The 27263-nt window shown below is 34.0% G+C and overlaps 2 protein-coding genes across 2 annotated transcripts in view; one reads left to right on the forward strand and one right to left on the reverse strand.

Moving 5' to 3' along the window:
* LOC132946910 (coiled-coil domain-containing protein AGAP005037) overlaps positions 1–27263 on the forward strand; it is a 238621-nt gene that overhangs the window by 83887 nt on the left and 127471 nt on the right.
* On the reverse strand, positions 1325–27045 carry LOC132946911 (uncharacterized). The gene is given in 6 exon segments (XM_061017030.1): positions 1325–3406; positions 3408–3647; positions 10089–10303; positions 11992–12097; positions 12228–12490; positions 26628–27045. Coding segments are annotated over 6 exon segments (1404 nt in total). The 5' UTR covers positions 26629–27045; the 3' UTR covers positions 1325–2827.

Below are 27263 nucleotides of genomic sequence, written 5' to 3' on the forward strand. Positions count from 1 at the left end.
AGTGAAACTATTGTGCGTTACGTTAAGTCATGCATGCTATTATTCCTTCCTATAAAGTATTTTATTGTATAATTCTGTACATTTTAACAGTGCACCGCGTTGATATGAGAAACATTTATACCAAAAAATAGGAGATTCTACGAATTCAACTTGTATAAGTTAATAAACAATAAATATAATAAATCGGTGATATAATTGATTTATTTGCGCATTTGGGTATAGAATTTAAGTCTAATAATTACTAAATTAGTTCATCTCCGATATTAAAATTATTAGAAGTACTCCTTTACAAATATTTATGTTTCATACTTGGCTCTATAATGTGAAGAATAATATGATTCATACGATTAACATTGTTATAGTACAGAATTAGTATTGATATTTTTCTTTTGCCAACTTCATAATTATTATTTTAAAATATGTAAAACGTAGGTACTTTCTAAAAATACATACATATTGATAGCATTACAATAAATTATTATAAGAAAAAATTATACATTTATAATTTGTACATATTTTTATTAGTTACATATTATATAAAAATGATTGGCTGTTTGTAATTATTATTGTATTCTATTAGTATTAATACTACCTATGGATACTCTGGAATAGAAAATTTATTTAAATGTCTTAGTTCTATATCATAGAATATTCAATATTTTTTATTATTACATTATTATTACGTATACGTCGGCGTACACAATCTATAAACTATTATTTTCAATAACCGCAAGTGATTGATTACTTTAACTACCCGTAGTCAGGATAAACCAACTAACTCGGTGGCGTTTAGCGATGATTTTAGTTGCTTGTGTCACAGCACCATTTGCGTTTCAATCGTCTTCTTGGGGCACCTGGGATACTACCAACGGATAGGTAGAATAAAATATCAACTTCAAAATAATTAAGTAAATTTTAATTTTAATTTTAATATTGAAACTCTGATTAATGTTTCAAAAACATACAGAAACCAAATAGTCACTTCCTACATATTATATTATTTACAACATAACATTAAATATTATATACGTATATGATACATGTTTTTCACCGAGCACTAAATATGTAATTATAAATCCATATCATTATCATATAGGTACTCTATTATAAATTAGTTAAGACTTTACAGATAGTATTCTACAGCCACAGCAATTATATAACTATATATGTTTCCTGATTAAAAATAGTTGTATTTTATGATGTTGTTTCAAATATAATTTGACTGTTTTAATTTTTTTTTAAAACTATTTTATCTGTTCATGTTAATAGATGATAGTAGAGTTTTGAAATAAAACATTCTGATCAAAAACATACATTATTGGCATAATATTTATACATGAAATATATTATTTAATTTAATATATAATTATATACACGGTAACAATATCACAGTTATACAATTATTTTCAACTAACACTAAGCAAAAAAATATAGTTTTAATTTATTCCTTACATAAATAATAAAAATTGTACAAAACCGCTCAACGTAAATAATTCATACTAAACATATTATGATGATATAATAACGAATATATTACAACGAAAATATATATAATTATTGTACCACGTCATTGTACAGTTTTGTGTCGGAAAAATGTTTACGGTTTATTAATTATGTTGTTAGATTGTGGGACGATTGTTGTAATCAAAATGGAACTTAAGTTCGCTAAAGAATTTCACAATTATAATAGATCTCCTGCAGCAGTCCTGTGTTCTCGAATCCGATCGATTGTAATGTAGCACCAAATAGGTTTGGAGATTTATCGGATATAATTATTTATATGGCCTTCGCGTTCAATTGATATGGATGAATAGAGCGAACCCTAAAGTTCGATCAAAGTCTTTGATTGACTATAGACCGGCTTTTATGGTGCATGGCACGTCATTGTGTAAAGAAAAAAGGTACACGCGCAGAACCTAAAATATCAATAAGTTCAACCTACGAACCTGTATAGTGTATATATATACAGAGTGATTCATCAAACATGGTACCCAAATTTTTCCTTTCGATTTATGGAATTTTTTGTAATATATTTAAAGACCATATTATTTTTAATGTCTGTGATTTTTTGTTCTACTCGTGATGAAGTGTCCTGTAGAAATAACGAATTACAAGTGTTATGACGTATGCTGATTTCATGAAAAAAAAAAATAGTCTACGCTTTAAAATATTATTAAAAAATAAGCATAAACATTTTCTTTGTAACTGTGTTTTGTCGTAAACGGCAATGATGAAATTTCGGAATTTATCATCGGATCCTTTCGTTGTCATAGCGCACTTGCGGACGCGGACTGAAAACGATTGTATACAGTTTTTTTTTGTTTATCACTGTTCTATAATAGTACGACTGTGTTACAATACTGCAGTAGAATACGGTTTATAAATAAATAACACTACAGACGGATTGACCGTTTGCATACCGCGGTATAGGTATACTGGATTTCGCCCGCGGAACGGTTTTCGATTTTTTTTTCGCAATGAAACCGTCCAAAAATGTCTCGGAATTTTAGTTTTTGGTAAAATTTACGAATTCATATCGCTTAAAATGCAGTGTCACGCCCGGCGTCTGAAAAAATTATGCGCATTGGGCTACTAATGTATTAAAACTAATTAATAATATTATTATAAGTTCTACACTCTATCGATAATAACAATAATAGTAATAATATTATAAGTATAAGTATATGTACATTGACGCGCCCACCCGCCGCCGCCGTGCTATAATAAAGTGTATGGCGATATCGCGTCGGCGGCGGGTGCAGGCGGGTCCGGAAGATTTTGTGGAGGCGGGGTTGGAGGCGAACCGACGGCGGCCACGCGAATCTCATCAGAACAGGTAGCACTTGGGCAGGGCGGGCAGGTACAGGGCGCCGTTGTAGAACTGTTTGCGGGTCTCGTGCCAGGACAGGACGGAAGCGGCGCCGAACGGGTCGGGCACGCAGGCCGCGCACACGCCGGCCACTTTGACCACCTCCCACTCGGCCGGTTCGCGCTTCCGGTCGTGCGGGTCGCCGTCGTTGGACCGGGCGTTCCGGGCGGCGGCTGAGGTGGCGTCGGCGTCAGTGACGACATCGATGTCGGACATCGGTTGCCGGAACAGAGGCATCCAACTGCGCTTGTAACGGACCAGGCTGCTGCGGCGGTTGTCGTCCGAGCGCTTGTCCAACAGGTTGACGCGGAACGTCTCGTCGGCGTGCGGCGCGTCGTAGAAGTCGTACAGGCCGCCGTCGAACAGCGGCAGTTGCGGGGACGGTGGCAGTTGCGGGAGGTGCAGCGGCATCGTCGGCGGTTGCTGCGGCGCCGGGCCCGCGGCATTCGGCACCGCCACTCCGGGCACGCGCTGACCGTTGGCGAACGCACCGCCGTGCGCCAAATGCGGCGGCCGCGTGGCCTCCGGGCCGGGGGGGCAGCGTCGGTGGCGCCTCGGTGTCGGCCTCGTCCACCGACTCGTCGTAACCGTGATGGAAGTTGTGCACGTGATGGTGCTTGTGGTCGTTGTACGCCTTGCCCGCGGTCAGCGCCGCCTTGTACAGCGACACCAGAGTCAGTTCTCCCGAGAACGCCGGGTAGTGAACGGCCAACGCTTGTTCCACGTACTCCCGTCCGCTGATGGCCACGCCGCCACCCTTGATCTTCTTGCCGGCCATCTGCGAAGAAACAAGAAAATAATATTATAACGTCAAACTCCGATCACGCACAATCAATCACGCGAGGGGGCACCTAACCCATCCGCCCATCCACCCACACTGCCGCTGTTGCAACAGAGAAATCCGAAAACAGAACTTTCCAAAATCGATAAGCGAAAGAAAAAAAAGCTCACATAATATAAGTCGTTAACCCTGACGATTATCCCGCCGCCGCTACACTGTATATACAATCTAATCCCCCGCTCGGAATCTATTTAATGTCTGTATCGTCCGCTGTGTATTCGAAGATAAATCACGTCGGGAAACGAATCGGACATTGATTCTTATATTATTATAACGTGGAGGATTCTACGATTTCTTAGACTTTTCGTTCTATCGGTTCCGGAACATTCGCAGCTATTCAATAATACGACCGGGTGATCCATTTGACGTAAGACATTCGTTATTTCGAAAACTACTGACGTTTTTAAAAATATTTTTTTTTCACATGATTTTAAGACCGTAAAAAACTATATTTTTCTAAAACAAATATATTTCTTCCATTTTTTATCTCGTTAACCACGTACAATTTAAATTCTTTATTCAAAATGAGAATAATTTTCGGAATACTTCGATTTATATAAAAATTTAATTTTTAAAGAGTAGCTCTTATGTTTTAAGTGTTTCAAATTTATAAGAGCAGGGTGGGAGTGGTACAAGGTCACCCCGCAAACTGTTGGTCCACTTCTCCACCCATTTAAACTTTAAATGGTTATCAGTTATAACTAATAAACTATTTGTCCATTTTTTTAGTTAAAAATACTCCGAATAATATACTGATTTAGAACAATAAACTATCATTCAAAGGAGTAAAATACACCTTCCACCCAAAAAAAAAAAATTGATAAACGATTAAAAATAGTAAAAAAATGACTTTTTTCAAAAATGTTGTTCAGTAACGACTTGAAATGGTGTAAAAGAAATATTATCAAAAACGTTAGTGTCTTCTGAAATAAAGAGAGTCGCACGCGTTAAATGGATAACCCCGGATTTAGCACGTGTGTCGTTTTTAGAATATGATGGCATCGATTACTTTTTTTTCTGTTGTTTCATACAAGCACGATGTTTTTCAATTCTTGAGTCTTACGTACAATGTACACAGAACAACAATAATAATAATAATAATAATAAATAATAATATTAATATCATAGGAAATCATAAACACCCTCCCCCCCCCTCCCATCGTTAAAGCGAAGCTGATTTGGGCTACACCGCGTCCAATTTCCGCACGACGGTGCGGATGTTTAAAGAAATTTCCGGCGTTTAAGCTTATATCAATACCGTCTACTTGCATGTGACCATAATATTACGTTAGGTATTGCACACACTCGATAACCCTAATAATAATAAAACATGCTTAACCCGAGACGAGTGGTCCCTATTATACTTGTCATATACATAACTATATGCACCGGTAAAATATAATATCGCGATTTCAGTCGACGGGCGCTACTACCACCTTTAAGTATATATAATATTATGAAGTTTTTACACACGCGCAACGATTATTTCTCGTTTTTGAATTTCCCTATAATATTTAGTTATTTTTAGTATTTTGTTTACTTAAAAAAACAAACGGTCTGGCACGAAAAATATAAAATGAATTTATATATTGGCAAATTAATAATATTTATTCTAAACCGGAAATCGGAAGTACCAACAGGATAATATTATTAATATGTTGTTATAACAATATGTGAACGAATATTTTATTTCAAGAACATTCATTTAATATATTAATAAAATACGAGACCGACGCTCTCATCGCCCCAGAAATACTATATAATATTATTTATCCGTTTGACCCGAATAGTTAGGTCAGACTACCATCGTACGCCGGAGAATAATGGATCAAAAATTTAATTATATCAAAGTGTTGCAGTGATAACCAACGGTCAGTCGTATAATATGACAGACATGTAGTTGGTGAATGTAAAGTCTTATGAAAATAGTTTTTTTTTTTATATTCTTATGTACTGTGATGGTTCTATTTTATAATATTGCTAAGAGTTCAACACCGGCGACTGCGATCCATATTAATAGCATAGCTTTTGTAGTGTTTTACTGAAATAAAAATATGAACGTTATTATTTTTCATCCGTCATATATCTTGTCATATATCCGAACGACCGTGGAAAAAAAAGGGTTACTTTTAAGACCACGTACGATTTTTTTTAGTTTAAGTTTGAATCACACGACCAACGAATAATTCATTTATGTCAACGGGAATTTATACACGTCATTAAGGTATAACTGGATTAAGGCAACTGCTTTCAACGCGTTACGAGTTCATTATTATCGTTACGCGTATATTTCTTTTTAAAGTATTATTTCACCGGAAAGTAAAATTAAAATGAGCATAATTAAAATAAAAATTTTTAGCACTCTATGGTTGAATAATTGATATTATAATATTACGTCTCGTGTCAATGTAATAAAATATACTTAACGCGCCCGTCTGGGCCATGACATCTGCAAAGAATAATCAGTTTTTATTACATTCACGCTGATGTCTCATCATCATTAATAATGACATCATATTTTATCACCCTGTAATTTATAGTAATATAATTATTATTATGATTTTGTCACTTTTACGGTTTTCGGCGTGAACACGTCTCGGATAGGGTTTATTGTGCTTTCGGTCACAAAATCATATAATATTAAATATTATATATTATATACTATACACAAAGAGAAGGAAACAAGATGATAAACAGATGAAGAAAAAATGAGACCGTGGTGAAAATTCGCACTTTCCGACACTGCAGGCCAACGACGACGACGACAAAAAAAAATATGACGAGGTCAAAAAAATCGCAGTTTTTCAAAAATCGTCACCGTCGTTTTTTAATAATATGATATTATGTGTGTGTAAGGCGGTGTATTACGAGGTACCGATCGCGTGTTTAACCGGTGAAGCGAATACAAACAAATATCAATATGCGCGGAATGATTTTTTTAGTAAGACGCAAGCCATGTCGGATAAACTTTTTACCGAATGTAGGAGTTAAGTCTCGGGATATCCCCTATATAATACCTCTTCGCAGCAGTCCTTATCCGTACATGTGTATACTGTAAACACTCGATGCTTGTGTAAGTAAAAAACTGTATGTACGTCGGTTCAATATGTCTTGTCTTATTGATACGCGAGCGTATTTCCAGAAAAATGTTCTTCTCTCGAAATGCACCGAATACACTAATATTTACTAACCTACACAGTGTACATATACGGCACTATACCTATTACGGGTCGACGTTAAAATAACTAAAAATGTAAAAATAAATGAAAACCGTCCGGTTCGTCTCGCAGGCACTCCCGGCAACCGTTATATTATGGTCTTAAAGTAACGGCGGTTCGAAAACTACAATTTTTCCTATATATAATGATATTGTTGGCGAATTGCGGACCACTATTTATTTTTTTTAACCGTAACGTCGAATGTCGAGCGAACCGCCCCCCCCCCCCCCACCATCCGGTTTGATCCATATTATATATTATTATGTATAACCCGTCCCGTAGGTTATTGACAGACGTAATAGCAAACGATTTAACGGTTCGAGCAGCATAATTTGTAAACAAGAGTGATTTTATCAACGAAAACCTGCCGCCGAGGGGGAAAACTAATTGCGCGGAGCTCGAGTGGCTCGCTTTTGGAAACAAAATCTTAAAATGAGCGTCGTCGTACAGAGATCCGTAATCCGTCTTCGTACAACGATAACAGTACCTGATGATAATAACAATAATATGTAATATTATGTTCTCGTGTGATGATCTACCTGCCGAACCGACACTGCTCGACCCGACGACCGGAAACACACGCACGGCAGAAAACCGGAAAGCAGTTTGAAGACTTCAGTGCTTCGGCAACAACTTACTGTCGTCCGTTAGTACGAACCGCGAACTTTCGTCCACGTCCGTCCTCGTTCGCGTTCTGGTTTTCGTATTCGTGTAATTGTACAACTCGGTTTCATGGTATTAAATTGTCTATGGATTCGTGGACTGATGACTTGAAGTTGTTTTCTGGGTGATGGGCTTTTTTTCGCCCCACCGCCAAGCCGATCGAGAAATGTTAAACTGTTGTATAATACGCGTGTTGATTTAACTTCGTGATTTAAATCGTTTTCAAGAGTTGTAAACTAAATCCCAAATCACCGGTTGTAGAGCACTGGTCGAAAAAACTTTACAGGATCCGCAATACGTGTCCAGCGGTTAACCAATCGCCACGAACGTTTCTATTTTTAGATACTTAGTGGAGCGATGAATGTATCGATTTTACAATTATGTTTTTTTTTTGTGTCTCAAGACGAGTTTTTCTAATAAAAAAAAAAATCCACCAATCATTTCTGGTAGAAAATGATATCTGTTGGTGGGCCAAAAGTAGTAGTTTCTAAGTACTTTTTAAAAGAAAGAAGTTACGAAAATTTTTTAATTAAAATAATTGTTTTGGCAATCAAGATTACCAAAAAGTTAGAACACCTCCGTTCAGAATCATTTTTCATTGTATATACGGTTATTTATCATTGATTTCAAATTTGACACTTCCATTACAGTGAGATCTACTCAATGACGAGGTCCACTCTACACCTACTATACCGGTTTTTTTTTTGTGTCTAAGTTCGATTATATTTCTTTATTTCAATCAATCTTTTACGTTTGAAGAATATATTATTGCGATTTCTTATGATGTCGTGTCGTGGACAACAAAAAAAGGTGCGAGCAGATTATACTATATAGGTACATAGATGGTTCACTTGCAGTGAATAGCGATATGTGATATAATATAATATGTGTTTGCACTCATTTCCCAATCATAATTCTGGAACTCCCGGTGAAAATAATATTGTGCTCAAACTTTAAAAGTCATTTTTCTATTCATGTCTGATTGGATAATGTCGAGTATACATCGAGTAAAAGTTCTAACTCTTATTTTATTCCGGCATAATTCGATAACGCATTAACTTGAAATAAATTATTATTATAACAGCTGATACGTACACCAACAATTGTGCAAAGGTCGTATTGTTGAAGTTGTATAAAAAGCACTGTGTGCAAATCATGGCTTTGTTCTTAAACTTTTATAATATAGTAATAGCTACACTTCAACAATGTATACAATCATTTTACAGTTTTTTCCTTTGCTTTCAATAGTTTACCTACCTACCAGCTACTCCTTAAACCATTTTAATTTCTGATTAAACACGAACCGTGATATTATAATCATAAAAACGATCAAACAATAAAGTTATATACTTAAAGGTGTATGTAGTTTTTATTCTATCTCATTCCTGGTATTAAATTAATTTTATAAAGAGGTTTTTATGCATATAAAGAAAAATTAATTTCAAACCCATTTTTAAAGTTGGCTATTGTAATAGGTTATTATAATTAATTAAAATCTACTATAAGTTTTATTGAAAAAGAAAATCTATATTGTCCATACGATGAACCTAAAGAAATATCCATTAGACCTTCGGAATCGTTTTTTATTTTATCAAAACTGAGTCAGCCGGATCAGATAGAAGAACAACGGCCGCGAAAACGATTCGATGTGAAAACAATAAATTACAATGACGTCTATAAACGGAAACGGAAATCACATCCGGTTGATCGGTCAATATTATACGTTTTGCCTTTCATACTTTGCGCGGGCATAACCGTCGTATCCATAGCGGATTAAATTCCTATCTCGCAGCGTTGGATCTTAATTATGACGACCTACATCCGACTTCTGTACACAACGATGTGCGTAAAGTCGTTATAACGGCAAGCGCGTTTTGACTAATTCGGAAAAATTATATTCAACAATTCTAACGATTGTCAAATGATGGTTATTAGTATATAGTTACGCACGTGGCCGAGTGTGTCTCCGTCACAAGGCTAAACGCTCAACCTGAATGACCAGACAAATCGATGGTTCGTCAATGGTTAGCAAAAAAGTTATATTTATATTTATTTATTTGCATGCGAGTATTAATACATATTTATCATGCGGATAAACTATAATCACAAAATATAAAATACGATTAACCCGTAACTCATATGTTGTCAAATATTATAAAAAAAAAATGAAAAATGTAGAAATAAAATATAATCAGCCCAAGCAATAATAAACGATAATATTATATAGACGTATAGTGTTCAGAGACGGTTCAAAATATCAGGATTTTTGCGGTCTCAGCTGTCGTGACGAGGAAAATGTCACGTAATATTATTTATTCTGACGGATCGCTAAAATCGATTATAAATAATATTTATTAATATATGTATACGGTTTATACGCGTCGGTTGTGTTTTTATTTTCATAATTTTTTTAATTGCGTCCTACAGCCGTTACTCGTACGCAGTGTAGCGACCGGAAGCTCCCCCACGTGTTGTAAATGAGGGCTGCACCACTTACCAAGTTGTAGAATCCTCTGCCCACTCTCTCGGAATTGATCCACAGCTGCCACTCGCCCGTGTGACCGTTCCACGACTGGCACACATGGTACCATTTGAACAACTTCTCCGGGTAATTAATCCTGTAGATGGTGTGCCCGTTGATGGCCAACGAGTAGTACGTTTTGTCGGGCTTGTTCTCGATCCACGAATATATGACACGGGGTTTACCGGGATCTGTGTATACATGGAAACAAAACAAACCGAATGAAAAAAAAAATACCGTCTGTACAATATTAATATTATGCAATCATTGATGGAAGACCCGATGATGAGTTCCAATATCACATAAGACGCAAGGCTGGGCAAGTTAATGATTTTTTTTTAACTCAGTTAAGTTAAGTTGATATGCACCAATAACAAAAAGTTAAAAGTTAAAAGTTAATTTAACTATAGGTTAACTCAGTTAAGTTAAAAGTTAATACACACTTTTTCTTAACTTTTTATTAAGTTAAAAAAAAGTTAATTTGTTTATGCAACGCTAGCGTACTTAATTTTTTTCCAATCCAAAACTAAATTATAGGATATAGTGTTAATACTTCGTAGAGGATTTCCATATAAGTCAGATTCGAATGATATAAATTTTTAACTTTAAACAATTTACGATACATATTTTTTGACACGAAAACGAAATAAACTGAAATAGTGAAATATTATAAAATTAAAAACAAAATAAATTAACTTAACTTACTTCTTAAAATGAAAAATTAACTCGTTAATTTCACGTTAATTAAGAAAGCAAGTTAACAGTTAAGTTAATGAAAAGCCAAATGTAACTAGTCAAGTAGAAAAGTTAAAATAAAATTAACTTTTTAACTTAACTTTAACTTTTTAACTCGTTAATGCCCAGCCTTGATAAGACGTATTATTCGTCGTCATATACTTCACGCTGCCTGTGCACATAATATTATGTTGTTTATGTATAAACTAGATTCGGATCGAACGAGATCTTTGGCGTTAAATCTAAAGAAATTATTTGAATGACTAGATTTATCTGACGATATAATACTATAGTGTTTTTTATACAGGTACCCATGATACCTTCTCACGGAAACCATATTATATTTACATGGGTACATGTAACCGGCTGATCCATTTGCCCTAAGACACTCAATATTTAAAAAACTATTCAGGCTATTCAGTTTTTTTTTAAAAATAATTTGAAGTCGTTTAAAACAACTTATTTATTTTTACAATTTTTTATCGTTCTTGTTTTTTTTGGTCGTCTGTTGTTATGATATATTATAAACGCGTAATTTATTACGAAAAAAGGAAAAATTTGTTTCAAAAGTCTCTGTCAGAATTGTTGTTATTCACCTTTCAACTCCCGTTAATATTCCTTTTTAAATTATGTATACAATGTGTTCATTGTAGGTGTATCGGGTTTGTCAAACGATTTTAGAACGCTCGACAAAAAATACTAAGCTCACTTTTTTTAATTTTATATTGTGCCGAACAGATTCCCTAAAAGTTCTCATCGGCAGTCTCGTAAAAAAATTACTACTCCGCCGTTATTTTTCCGGAAGCGGCCGAGGGTGAATTTTTTAACGGCATAGTTATATTTTAATAAACGGCGTAATAAACTCGCGTTATTATAATTTATATCGCACTATTGACGACGAAATATTATACGCCTTTTACGATGCCGTGTCCTGGAGGTCTCTCCGTCGCGGCGGTACATCGGGAAACAGTCGGAGTGAAAATAAAAATATTAAATGTCATATTGAAAAAAAATGCCATGTGCCGTGGCGTCCGAAAAAACGGCCACCGAGTCACAACAACAGTAATACATTTTTCGTGTACAGAAAACTGTATGAAAACACGTTACACATGATAGGCTGCATCGGTGCTGTATATATACTTACGCGTGTACGAGAATATGGGCTGATCGTGCGTGTAGTTGAAGATGTTGTGCCAGTGGCACAGCGTGAATTCTTTCAAATCCGGGATTTTGGTCTTGTAGACGATGTACTGAAAACAGACGAAGTAAAAATGTACCTTTTGTCGATGATGATCGACCGGAGAACCGTCAAAGTCGCCGGACGCCGCTCTCGAGTCCTAGAACGTGATATCGGCCGGAACACCGGAGACTCGCACTTACCTGCGGCGAATTGGCGTCCTGGGTGAACACCGCTTTTCGCAGTTCGCACCGGTCTCGGTGTTTGTCGTGACCAGACGGTATGTACGGTCGCGGTTGCGGTTTGCCGTAGACGGCCGGGTACGACGGAGAGTACGACTTAGGCGAGCTCATCCACGTGTACGGCTTGGACCATTTCCAGTGTTGTTCCGAGGCGGTCATCGAACAGCACCAGACGACCGCCAGGGCCATCGCCATCAGTCGTGTCGAAACCATTCCGAGATACACTGAAAAACGGATTTATATGGTTAACAATATTATAATATGACCAAATACCTATTTAAAACGAGTCTTGTGCAATTGGGTAACATCGTATTATTATAAGTACTGCAACGTTACGGTTTAAAACAAATTAAATGGACTTAGCTATTATATGTACAACATGCCTACCAAATACCAGCTATATTTTATGATATTAAATTTTGAAGAAAACATTTTGCTATTTTTTTTAGTACGCAAGTTTATGCGGTTCTTAACGGTTTCTTTTATACAGTGCATTAAATCTCTTTAGGTCGGTTCATGACATCAATAATACTTTATACTAATATCATTATATTGCGTATTTAGTATTTATATTAATAATATTACTATCGTCGAGATATGCGGTACGACGGCGTTCTGTGTAGGCATTTCGCCTACGCCGGCGCGTAGTAAATTTTACTTTGGCCTAACCAACGAAATGCATAATAATAATAATAATAATAATAATATTAATTATTATGTTGATCCGGAATTGTTGCAATGATGCGCATTCGGGTATAGTTCCGCGGGATATCACGTTATGCGTTATTTTTGAGCATTTTCAGCGGACGTTTTATTTTTAGTTATGACAATTTTTTTTTCTCGTCCAGAGTTTGCTCGTATAATATTATTCGTACTTTTATATTTTAATGTAAAAAAATTATGTTTTTAATGTGAGTATTATTTATGTTTATTTTTTATGTCAGCGCATATTTCATTGTTTTTTAGTGCATTAAGTTCACAGCTCACGATAACACATGCAGTAAATATTGTTATACGCCCGTGCCATATAATATTTTATATTGACATTGTCCCTGCACAGACGTCAGCTTTTGCTTTTCGCTGTAGTATAATAATATCTAAAAGTCTAAAGTTAATATTCGATTCACCCGAAACTATAACATAAGGCGCAAATGTTGCAGCCCCAGGAGGTGAAACTTTCAAAAACATAACCGCCCCTTCACCACTATTGCTACCAGTTACCACCACTTTTTGCCATGATCCGTTTACTTCTCTCTAGCACGGGAAAATAAACTTAAAACTCTTAACTTCCACTACTTAGTAATATAATATGTAGCTAGTTTCCTCTTTCAGTAATTTTCAACATAAATTTCCACACGTGACATAATTTTTTGCTCAGCAATATTTTTTCAAATATAATATCATTACTATACACAATACATAATAATAATACCAAACTCATCATAAACTTTACTCTAATATGTGTATAAAATTAAATTTCATCATCAAAATAATGATTTAAACACTAATTAATGGTCATTTATTTGTTTAAATTTTCAACGGCTCGGAGTACAGCGAGTAAAGCAATATTAAGTGCACTATAATAATAATAGGTATGATGACATTCGGCATATTTTATTAAAATTCTCACTGAAGTAATTTATATTTATCGTCAGACCCCTAACTCAACTAACTCCACTAACTCAACACTTACAGCCAGACAGGCAATAATTTCGAAATGTATACAAGTGCATATTTTTTTTTAAACAATTTTACCTACTGTGTTTTTGTAAACGACTATAATTTCTGATCACACGTCACTAAACAATTGGCTTAGGTAATTGGAATTTTGTCAATACTATTTCTGCTGATTAAATTTTAAATAAAATATTTAGTAAAAACGAATCAACATTGAAATCATTCAATCGTGAAAACCTCTTTGACGTATCGCAGTTGTAATAATAATTCGTATAACACGAGTTTTGTGTACATTCGATTTTCGATCTGGAAATCCTTTTAATCGTGGAATTTGAATATTGCAATACAGCGATGTTGATATAAATTTGTCGAGGACGTTGCAGAAATTCTTCTTGTATCCGTAAGATGTTATACATAAGAAATATTATTTTTCCGGGAAGGCAATCGAGACTATCTCGAGAGAAGAAAATAAAATAAAAATGTCGGTAAACATTATTTTAAAACGGGCGACGTCCTTTTTTTTTTTAGGATAGCAAAAAACCACGTCAAATTAAATAAAAACATTCACAATGCAAACAAAAATACAATGAACGACGAGAAAGTATCACCGTAATTGTGTTATTCGTGTATTGTTACTAAATGTGTCTGTATAGTGTATATAAATTCGATTCCGTATTGCATCCGCTGTTTGCAAAAATTAATAAGAATTATTTCGAAACAAAGCTTATACCTATTACAATTTATTCATGTACAATAGTACATTCTAGCCAGTTACGTATTTAAAGTCGTTAAACAAATTATTTAAGACTGACACTATTCGATTTCGATTTGTCCGCTAATTAAAAAAAAAATGTTCGTCTTCTGTTCAATAAAATAATAAAACGTGATAATAGGTAATGCTTATTATATAGTCGTTGTGATAATCGTGGGCACGTATATGAAATTTTTCAGACATTTTTATTGTGAATAAATAACCGTAGGTAGGTAGGTACTATATTATAATATTCCCTAACGGCTAACACAGACTAATGATACCCATAAAAGTTGGAAGAGTGTTGGATGATAAATGTTTTGTCAACAAAAATAACTTTGACGTGTTGTCAATATTTACATAAAACGTATTCCCGTCACTTAAAATAAAAATATGTAACCCAACAGCCAAATTTGCAGGGATAGTACATTATATTACAATGGAAAATCTAAAAAACTTATACGTCCCTTGCGATATTTTTTATAAAAATTTGTTTATTGATTTCTTATTTTAAATAATTATAATACCAAGGACAATGTTACTTGTCCATAATCATAATTTTTAACTTAAATATTTGGCCGTCAAAATCATTCTTAAAAGTGATTTTTTCGATACAACATAATACCTATATCTAATACTACACTCTTTATTTTTTTTTTTTTTTTGGAAATTACAACCTATTTTAAAAACGGATTTTAAAACCGGATTCGAAATGAGGTCGGTGTTTTCTCAAAATCGATTTCTTAAAATTTAGTAATGTCATGATTATTAGTAATATAATATAATTTATAAATGAACACATTATTTTTACGTAACACGATTCAATAATCAAGGATAATAATATATATTACCGAAATGAATCATAACTTATATCACAATATCATACGATGGCCCCCAGAGCTGCATCTTGTTTCTGGAGCATGGTTTCACACTTATTGTTGTTTTCTGTAATATAACATCCACGCCTCCGTTGAATGCGACCGTTAACGGCATATTACATAATATAAATATATAAAATGATACTCTCGTCAAACAATGCGATTGTTGTTATTAAATTCGCACATCAGAGACAGATTTTATTTCGACAAGCGTTTTGGTCTCGTTCATAAATCATAACGTTATTCTTCATATTAAACATTTATGTCATTATATATTTGAATGCGAATACCGTGTGTACATGTATTGCTGTACGTAGATAATACGTACATATATATATTATAATATGTACAATATAGGATTCTTCCGTAATCCTTTTGATACACGTCGCGTTAGACAATGACTTTTCACGCGTTTTGTTAATGACGCGCTGCTGCTGCTGCTGCAAAGAACGCGTATTTTATTTCTTTTCAAAACGGCTACTGTACTGCATAATGTGCGCAGAAACTGTATTGTTTTTACCGCGAATACACGCACCGACACGACGACGGTCTTTCGTTTTAAAAAGTGCTTGTCAAACAAAACAAAAAACGGAAACAAAAATATTCACAAAAAAAAAAAAAAAAACGTTATGTGCAATTTCGAATGAGTCGTTTGAATATTATATATTTTTTTAACGAACATCGCATCTGCAAATTGCGGTTGTGTGGAAGGTGGTCTGCGCAACGACGTATAAAAGATTTCGTTTTCGAGACCATTTCGAACATTTATAAAACGCCGTTTTAAACCGTAGTCGTACCTCTACCTATAACCACCTACACAGCCGTGCACAGTAGTGCATTGTAATATTTATTGCCGCGTTATAAGCTATACTATTATAGCTGGACGAACTCTAACGCGTTAGTAATTTTATATAATTAATGTATGAATCATACAACTGTTGTAGCCGTTTGATTATAATATGATATTATTACGCCCAATCGTAGGTATATGATGATTAGAGTTAAGGTGTTTATATTATTATGCCGTCGCATATATTTTTATTCGGTCCAATTACATTGGTTGTCAGTTATGTCTACGATTTGGCGCATACTTAGTTGATTAGAACAATATTTGTTTAGCATATTTTTACATATTTTCATCGAAACGCATTATACTAATTGCATATCTCAATCGACATTTATATAATTGCATATTTCAATTAAAATGCATATAATGGCATATTTCAATCGAGAAATGCATAAGAATTTTATAATATATTTTAGATTTTTAAATATTTATTTCGCAATAATAATGCAAGATCGTGTTTATCTAGTATACCTAATGAAGATTATTTGTCGTAAATATATGTTCGGTTACATCGGGTAAAATATAAGTTTTTATCCACGAATTGTGTGGTCTATGACATGGCCGTTTATGAACTTACTATTTTACTAATCGTTAGTACGACGCGTGTTTGCCATACGGCAGTGGACACAACATTTTATATTTTGTGCACGACATTAATACAAATGATTTCGAAGAATGTCTATAAAAAGTTCAAAGTGAAAGTGCTAAGATATGCACATTTTTCGAACAATTTTCTAACGAAGTTTTCAAAACATGATCTTGGTACTCAATCGCAGTATTTTCGAACGATATTTTCATAAAAAAAAAAATTATTCAACGTCCGATAGAATTTAAATTGATATTTTTCTTCGTTTAGAGCGTATCATTTTTACAGACAAAACGCATGTTTAAAATGTACGAGACACGTCGCTGCTTAGTAATTATAAATACTAAAACGATAATATTATTATATACAATATAATAACAACAACTAAGGTACACCATTCTGTGCATTACTTATACCAAACGAAAGTCCGCGAAGGTACGTCGATACACGCGTGGGCGGCATACTTAATATTATATTAATGCAAAACCTTCGCCACAATAATTATTGCGAGTTTGATATTAATTTGCATATTATATACGACTTTAACGGGCCATATTATGTTGGATGGACACACGTGCTCGGTGCGGATGTATAATTTTTCCGATTGTGTTATTTCCACATATAACAGGCAGGGCTTTAAACCGGTTTACCGGTTTTTACCGAAAACCGGTGATTTACCGGAATTTCGGGAAACCTATAATCGGTTACCGTTATTATAAACCCATTTGTGTTATGGGTTACCGGTTACCGTGACAATTTTTCAGCTAACATAAAACGTTATAATAACGTAATACCTACGTTTTAACCGGTTAAGAACCGATTACCGGTATTTATAAATACTGACTACCGTTACGTATGAACTATTATAATATTATGTTTAATTTATTTTAGATACACAAATTATTTTACGCTCGTAGCTACTAATGGTTTAGTAACTAATAACTTCTTAAAACTATTCTTAAATCATACTGTTATAATATCTTCGTTTTTTTTCCTAGTCTAAATTCTTGTAATAATAATTTAAACGATTGGTATTCTACATTTTTATTTCCTACCAACATAAAATATCGTTGACTGGTATAAGGACGGTACTCGACAGTCGATAATCCCGGTCTCCCTCGTCGTATATTGTACTGGGAAATCCAAAAACAGCATGATTCTTATAAACAACGCGAATATTGTATTAAGTATACGGGTACAAATGTGTAGTACAATTTTTTTTTTTAGAAAACCGGTATTCAATCGGTTACCGGTAATCGACGTTTTTTGGAAGCGGTTATCATTTAACGGTAACCTGTAGTTTAGAATATATAGTACCGGTAATTGGTTACCGCTAACAACAGGACCGGTATAAAATCGGTGCCAGGTATCCAAAAAATGTTCGGTTTAAATTGATAACGGTTACAAGCCCTATTATTATTTTTTTATCTGCGGGCCCTTCGATTTAACGCACTTAATAACCGTCGTCACGTGTATATGCGTGGTTCACTTATGTGCGTTAAAAGCTTACAAAATATTATCATCTTCACCGAATAAATAATATGCAAAAACGTGGAAGTACCCACCTACCCACTTTAAGACTCCATAAAGTGCATACGTTTCTTAAAAAAATAAAATTAGAAAACATTAGTGAATTCGAATTCGCCAAGATTGACGTTTGTATTTTATTCTTTTTCATATTATTATATACACTTTTGTTGTTTAAAGAACCCGTTTTTTTGATCTTTAAAGAAAATAATCAAATATCAAAAGCATGTAGCAAAGGTTCGCAATATATTTCATCACGGTTTGTATTCATTGACAAGCAATGTAAAAACAACACCGACAGTCCAAAAACAATTCTTTTTCGGAAATCAAAACATTATTGTTAAAATAAAAAGGGAGGAGGCCGTGTTTAATCGTCTACAATTATGGTTTCGTTTATATTTTTCAAAACTAATATTTATCGTCAAGAGAGTGTTATCAAAATATGATAGTTAATTTTACTTTCGTATTGAAATTGTATTCCATTTAGTATAATTATATTATGAATCTCTTATACTTAAAAATTCCATAAATCAAATTTGCTTATAAACTCACGAAGAATAAAAAAATTGTACGAGCGTGCTAAAAAAAAAATGTTTACTCTGCAAGTGAATGGGGCGCAATAGATTTAGTTAAGTTTATTATTTTTTAGGTCTTTGGTTATTTTTTTTTTTTTGACACTGTAGATACCGGTCGTTACAAAATATAATCATTACATATTATTATTATCTATTAAAGCGGCGAATAGTGTGCCGATTATTGATACGCCGCCGCCGACTCGGGTTCGCCGTCACAATAATCTCATGTTATATATTATATTATAATATTATTATTATTATTATACGATCGCCTCCATACGCAGTCTTTTTTATAACGCCACTCTCGGCCACGCACCTCCAGGCGTATAATATGCACGTCTGCTGTCCGCCTTAATCGCATTAATGTCCCATATAATATAATCATGTAGGTATTACTATTATTATTATTATTGTATATTGTGCTAAATATAATGATACGATATAATATTATTATTATGTGATGATATTATAAATCGCTTATATACCCGTTTCAATTAACAGTCTAGTTTATATAATGCGACGCCCGCGTTTATGCGAGGCGCTCCCGCGGTATACGCAATGGCATTCACCATATTAATAGTATATATTATTATAAATTATTGTTATACATAGCATGCAGCAGCAACAGCAGATGTTTCATATCAAAGCCATAATAATAATATAGTCCCGTCGCGAACGCCTATGGAAATATTAGTACAATATATTGTGACCACATGAATTCGCGATATCACTACGACAGTACATAATAATATTTAGTCTAGTTATTTGCTGCGGCGAAGGATTAATATTCTATTCTGCTCGTGTGGATAGGTTTTACCGATTTGAGTCTGATCGCTTATCATAATAATATCGCGAGAGGTTTTTTGTCGACACACCCCCCAAGTCTGCTGCTGCTGGTTATACAACTCTATATCATAATATAATTATAAATTCGATCGTATAAAAAATAGCAGGATAAAATAATATAATACAACACTGTACGGTAATATGGCGAACACAGGATGTGCGTTGTACGAACAACATTATGGTAATAATACTAATAATATTATTACTTTCCCGTTATAGTTTTGGATTCTGAGCGTTTATATTATATTATTATCCGATAGCGAAACGTTGTAAAAAAAAAAAATCTAAACAGTCTGGCGAAAAATAAAAATGATTTGACGATGTAGTCGTCTATTATAAATTTATTATATACTGAGTAGATATATGGTCGATTGTTTTTTTTCCGCATTTTCCTAGTCGGTTATGTCTAACGTCATAATATACGCCGTACATAACATAATATTATGAATACAGACTGCATCAAATATTATATTATTATAATGTAAACTTAAGTCACACTCATATGTGCATATTATATTATTATATATATAGCGATCGCGAAAACGCCAGATTCGATATTTTTCGCTTTGAAATAAGTAGTAAAAAAAATACCGAGAATTTTCGTTTCGGCTAAAAGCGCGCGCTGAGAAAACCGTTCGTCGCGCGACTATTATTCATCCCAACAAACCGAAATAATGTAATTTTTGCATCAAAACGTCAATAAATATTTGGCGAACATAATATTATTACAATGACGTAACGACGTTCCGGCGACGTGTACCAAAACGTTCACCCCCCGAATTGCGCCTTCAACCCCCCCCACACTCTTATGAAAACGTCGGTGGACGGTTTGGTCTTTTGCTGTTTTTCCAGCGGTCTCTTCGTGATTAATACCTCTGCGGCTATACAATAATATTGTAATATATCATAATATTAGAAGTAGAAAAATAAAATCACATCAAAGGCTGCACGAAAACCTTTCTGCGACGTCCCTGCAGCAAAAAGTAATTTTATATGTGTGTACAACAGCTGCGGTAGTTACGGCGTGCATTATTGTGTCGAGTTGATTATTATGTTGTACGCGATTGCCAACACAATGTAATTTAATAGTTTGATAAAGTTTGTAAATGAACCTTGCTGCAGGAGTCCATACAATATACGTATGCATATGGAGGTAGGTACATTTATAATTTGTTGTAATACGGCCGTCGTATAGATGAATTGATATCGCGTTCGACAATGTTTTTGATTGTTAAAACTTTGATCGCAGCTGTAGCAGGTGGGTACTGCACCGCCGAATCGTTGCGTACTTCCTGGAAAGTACCTGCGGAGGACTTTGGTTTAACTACAGTAATAGCATATTATAGTAGCGTAGGCATATAACCGTGAAGACGCCACTCAGAACAGTGCAGCGTTGTTAATTAAATTTAACGAGAGAAAAACCATCGCGATGATAAAAACTAATTGCAACGATTGCGATACGCCAACAATAAGAATGTTTTACATATTTTCACTGATATACAGCATATACATATTGTTTTCATCGAAGCCGTAGTTGCTGTTGTCCAAAATCGTATAATATGCACTTATATTTGAATGTCCAAATCTGACATAATATCCACACTTACATTTTTCGCAGGTGAACCACCGCGCAATTTTATCGTACTATAAATTGCATGTATTATAATATTATGATTCATAATTTATGACATAATAAAAAATGACTAGTATATAATATACATAACCATAATATTAATAATAATAATCGACCCAAAGAATTTCGGACAGTTATATTCACATATTAGCGGTGTGCATAACCGAAACGGATTGTTTTTTGGTTGCTAATTATTATTGTTGTATTTTTTTTTTTTTTTCGTGTACACATTATACGTTCTATTCATCGCCTCCGCTTCACACAGTCCGTTACGTGTTGAAACAACACACAACGATTAAACGTTGTGATTTTTTTCAGTGTTTTTTGTGTACGTAAAGATATTTGCGGTTTTGTATTATATACTTACCTACTTACTTAAATTACGTATATCATAATGTACATATTATCGAGATTTGATTTCGTAAATCGCGTTATATGAACACGCAAAACGATTGGTTGTCAAAGAAACGGCGCGTGCGCACACGATATGTCATATTTTGTATTTCTGTTTAGTGCCTACCATCCTCCGTCGAATTGACAAATTACTACTATAATTTATTGTACGTGCTCATAATATTATTATAATCGTACGACTGAGCTAGGGTGATTTTTTCAAATATGTAAACGCACTGAGCACCGACTTTGGTAGTATAATAAATTCGAAGTCGTTGCACAACATTCGCAAAAAAAAAAAACCGTACAAAATTACACAATATTATCGCATGAAATTTGTAAAATAAAATATTATTCGGGTTTCGGGTTAACCGGAATGATTTACTCGGGTTTCGGTTAAATCCTCTGCAAGGGTCTGCAGATTTAAAGTTTAGATGAGATAAGTATATGCATAGTAGTGGGCCAAAATTTCGCGCGGTACCCGCATGTAGCGCTCCATTCCGCTCGTCTAAACTCTAAATACTATTATTACAACTTATTAACTACTCGTAAAAAACACGGTTTGTGTTCCGAAATGTTGTTTCGTAATATTATTAGTTGTAATACGTTTAAAAAATATTATTCCAAAAACCCTTCAAATCTTTTCTAGAAAATCGGTGTTTACCTTTCAAAGAATCACGAATGTATAATATAACAATAATACTGGAGAAAAAACGTGATAATAATATAATACTGTTATGTTCGATTTTTTTTTTACTATTATTATTATTTCTATATTTTGTATACCTACTTATATATATAATTCAATATTGACGCTATTGCGACAAGTCGATCTATTTATTTCGACGGCCTGCAGCAATGGTCACCATTGTCGTCTGTCCGGCCGCGATAATAGTCCTCAATGATAAGAACAATGATATAATATAATATATAACAACAACAACAACAATAATAATATGATTATATATTATACCTACCTATTGTACGTGTGTGCGTGCGTGTGTGTGTTTGTGGCCCCGATTTATGTCGCGTATATAGTGTTAATGCGTTTCGATTAAGTACGTGATTCGAATGATCATTGGGATTTGTGTGGCGCAATTCTATAATGGATTTGCCGGCCAACACAATGATGGCAATGTAATAGTAGCCGAAAATAATAATGTAATAACGACAAAGACGTACTAGGGCGTGCTTGCTGTCTGACAGGTCCTCGACGAGAGTCTGCGCAGAGGTGCTCGCCAAGAGATTGACGGCGGCGAGAATTATTATAATATTATGTCCGGATCGCGGCCAGGACGAAGGCAGAGGAGTTCACATTATTCACAAGTCCTGCGTTAGTGGGGGGGGGGAGGAGACTCCGGGAGAGACCAAACTTCGAACAGGTTTTCGTGGCACGATTATGAGATATAATATGTTTAGTGGAAATATCACCAATCGACATGATGATGACGTAGATATAGGTACTTCCATTTCCGTCGTTTCTATTATTTTTTTTCTCCCACATTTACCTTTAAATCGACCAACGGAAACGTCTCCTTTATTATGGTATTATTATACATTTTATGTTAAGCGTAGTTATTATTATTTTTTCCCCGTAATTTATTTCGTTTATATTTTGTTCTCGTCAAAAACTTTACACGACCGAGTTTAGAACCTAATTGCGTTTCTTTCTATCGCATGTAAAGTACAAACTTTCATCTACGTCGATTTCTGCGGCGTTTTGCACGATTTTACTATAGAATTTACCGTGGGGTAGAATTTTAAGACTGAAATGTTTTCGAACCAAGCACTATCGTAAATTGTTTTAAATATTTTATGAAATAGTTGTTCAAATAGAAAACGAAACAGTTACATTATTTATGTAATAATATATTATACAGCGTAGTGCCGCAGTACATATTATACTATTCTATTTTATTTTATAATAAGAATTATATTTAATAATCTAACGAAAATAGTTATTTGAACAACTTAACAATTCGCTCATGTGATACATAATGTATTTATTTACTCCTAAAGCACATAATATTATTCCACACTCATTTTAACAAGTTAATTTAAACATCACAATGACAAAACAGTTTTCAAAACCACTATATTATAGTCTTAGACATCCGTTTAGCTCATTTATCACGGAAAACAATGTATCACACTTTATGAAAAACTTCATGTTTTTAAGAATTTTTAAATTTTGTTTACATGCTTACAAGCTTTTATTCTTGATTTATTTTATGGTATCCATTTCTGAAGATAATTAAAAATGTTTATGGTCGAATTTCTCAAAATGTAGAACAATACGAAAATATGGTTTTATTATACCGAACATTTAATAGACCATTCCGAGTTCCAACTACTAAATAATAGACATTATCTATATACACGTGGGGTAAGTTATATAAAGTGATTTATTGAAAAACAAATTATTTTATTATGTTTATAATATAATAATTAACAGTGATCAAAATTTGTAAAATTTTTAATTTCAATTTGGCAGAAAGTAGAATCGTCAACGTTGAAATTAAGCATCATTATGAAATGATCAGTGCAAATAATAAATTAGCCTTGGCCCGTAGAGAAACCACATAATTGTATAACAATAACGATATACAATAATTGGTGTCTACAGACTACAGTGAAATTACAGTTTCAAAAACTATTTAATACAACTGCGCATCATGAACCAATAGGATAATTAATTAAATATATTATTTATTTTCTTATTTTCGGAAAGGAAAATAAATAACTAAACCGATAGTGTTTATATAACAGACATGCATTTAGAGATTCGTAAATGTGCTTTCAATTTCAATGTTTTAAATTCTATGATAATTATCGTGCGATTACGACGTCACTTTAAATAATGTTAATTGAATACTTGCTTGGTAAAATATATTTTTTATCTGCATTTTATTTATTAATATTAATTTATGTATACTAAAACTGGCGACCGTACTTTCTATAAAGGTAGAACAAAATAATGAATAAAATATAGGTAGGTACTCGCGGAACATTTTATTATAATATTAAATATTGTGCTATCGTTCAATCAAAAATCTTTAAGATTAAATATTATTTCAGTGAAAAAAAAAATATATATATAAATATGGGTGTTTCGTTTTATTCGCATTACATTATAGCTCGATAATATTTCAATCACAAAATATTTAAATATGTAACAAGGATCAATAAATTTATTTTAATATTGATTGGACCCCGACTGGAAATTTTGCAGGACAAACATCGTTATAGTAATAACCACGGTCGACGATCGAGTAAACGAATCTTTAAACCAAGCGTGCCATACGCATTTAGGTACGAGTTAGATATACATTATACATATTTGAAAAAAAAACCAAGAAATTGATTTAGCCTTTTGAAATCGGTTCGAATAAATATAAATGTTTGTTCGACAGCTGCTGCAGCTCTCTGCACGTCAATTTGTCCACCCTCGATCGTTTTGCTCCGTAATCGTGTTAGGCAATTATCGTCCTTCGCCGGTGAAATATTAAAATAAAATCAGATATCTACTATACATACATAGGTAGCACGGTATATAAAGTGTAAACGTGATTACGATTCCATTTGCTGGACGTTACTAACGTTTAATAAACTTCCGTTTCACACTTTTCTCGTATACCTACCTTTTATGCTTTATTACTATGTTTTTTTTTTTTTAATCTTGGTGACGCGCGTATATAGTCACAGTCACTTTGACCCGACGGATTTGGAAATTTATCAGACTAATTATATTCAATATGGGATATTCGAAGTTTAATTTTATTGACGAGGTCGAAACCGTGCGGATATTGAAAAAACTATTACAAAGTGTAAATTGGCATTTACATAGTATGGACCGTGCGCAAAATTAATACATAATCGAGTAGGGAGGTATATGCGAAAAGTGTTTCAATTCACATTGAAACCCGAAAGCACTTAAATATTTTTACTCGTGTTTAATGACATTTTCCTATCGGGTTAGTGTCGGCTCTCTAGAGACTTGGATATTATTAAACGCGAGCCCTACCTTTATATACTTTGTACCAGGATAATCGTCAAATTAAAAAAAAATATTAGTCTTGATTTCGTTTTGGATATTTTACGCATTTATGCTGATTTATGAAACGTTAACCAGAAGATATCTGTCTTAAGTAGGTAGGTACCCGTTTGTGTATACAGACATCGCATAACGGTTGAACGAGTTTTTATGGCCCCGTTAAAATATTATATACTTTTTACAAAAATTATATACCTTTATGCAGGGTAGTTGTGTTTTTGGCAAAATCCCATTTAACAAGCATTAAATCATTTTTTTTTTCGAAATATAAATTTGTTTATACATGATTTAAGTATACTTGCAGCGTAGTTTGTAGGTATACGGAAACTTCAATAATAAAATAAAATATTCATTGTACGTAAACCATATTAACCCGACAGCAACGAACAAAGTATATTAAAACAAATTGTATTAATGCTTGCGCGCGAGTCAAAAATAGATGTAGGTAAACTAGAATAATATATATTTCACAAAAGTTTAGCGACCAATATATTGTCTTAGATTTATTAATAATATAATATAAATACTGCTACAATTATAGTCATTGTGCAAATAGGCATCCTTAAGTTCGGTGTATTATACTCTAAGACTCACTTGTCCGGCTTGGAAGCGGAGTATAATATAGTATGTTTGTCGAATTTTTTTTTTTGTTTAGTTGGCTTCTCGTCTCAGGTCTTGTAACTAGTATACTCTGATCGGCACTCGATAAATTGAACGGTAAAATTAAAAAAAAAAATTTTAAAAATCGATTCTTTAAAATACGACTCTGAGCGTTTGTTATATTACTGTACGATATTATACGCGTTTATATATTATATATACATATGTACATCGGTGACGGGTAAACTTAGCAGTGGCCACGAGGGGCGCAACGGACGCGACAACGGCAAACGAGCGACTGAACGTTGTGTTAAACGACTGCGACTGCGACGACGACGACGTGTGGTGTGCGACGTGCGTGTGAGCCGGCGAATAAAACACATAACCGGACGTCTCGGACGTGGTCATCGTCTGCGGCGATGGTTTGGACCGGTCGGAACCGGAATACCGGCGACGACCACTTTAAAAACAGAAAACGCATACATAGTAATATAATGCGATACAGATGACCGTCTGTGCAGCAGCCGGGACGGCGGGAAACTCGCTCGTCTCGCGGGAGAGGTATTTTAGACGGAGATGTCCGTATCGTCGCTGTGGGTATATTCGCCACAATATTATAATAATAATAAT

Source organism: Metopolophium dirhodum, chromosome 6 (assembly GCF_019925205.1).
Source record: "Metopolophium dirhodum isolate CAU chromosome 6, ASM1992520v1, whole genome shotgun sequence".
In the NCBI taxonomy this organism is placed as follows: domain Eukaryota; kingdom Metazoa; phylum Arthropoda; class Insecta; order Hemiptera; family Aphididae; genus Metopolophium; species Metopolophium dirhodum.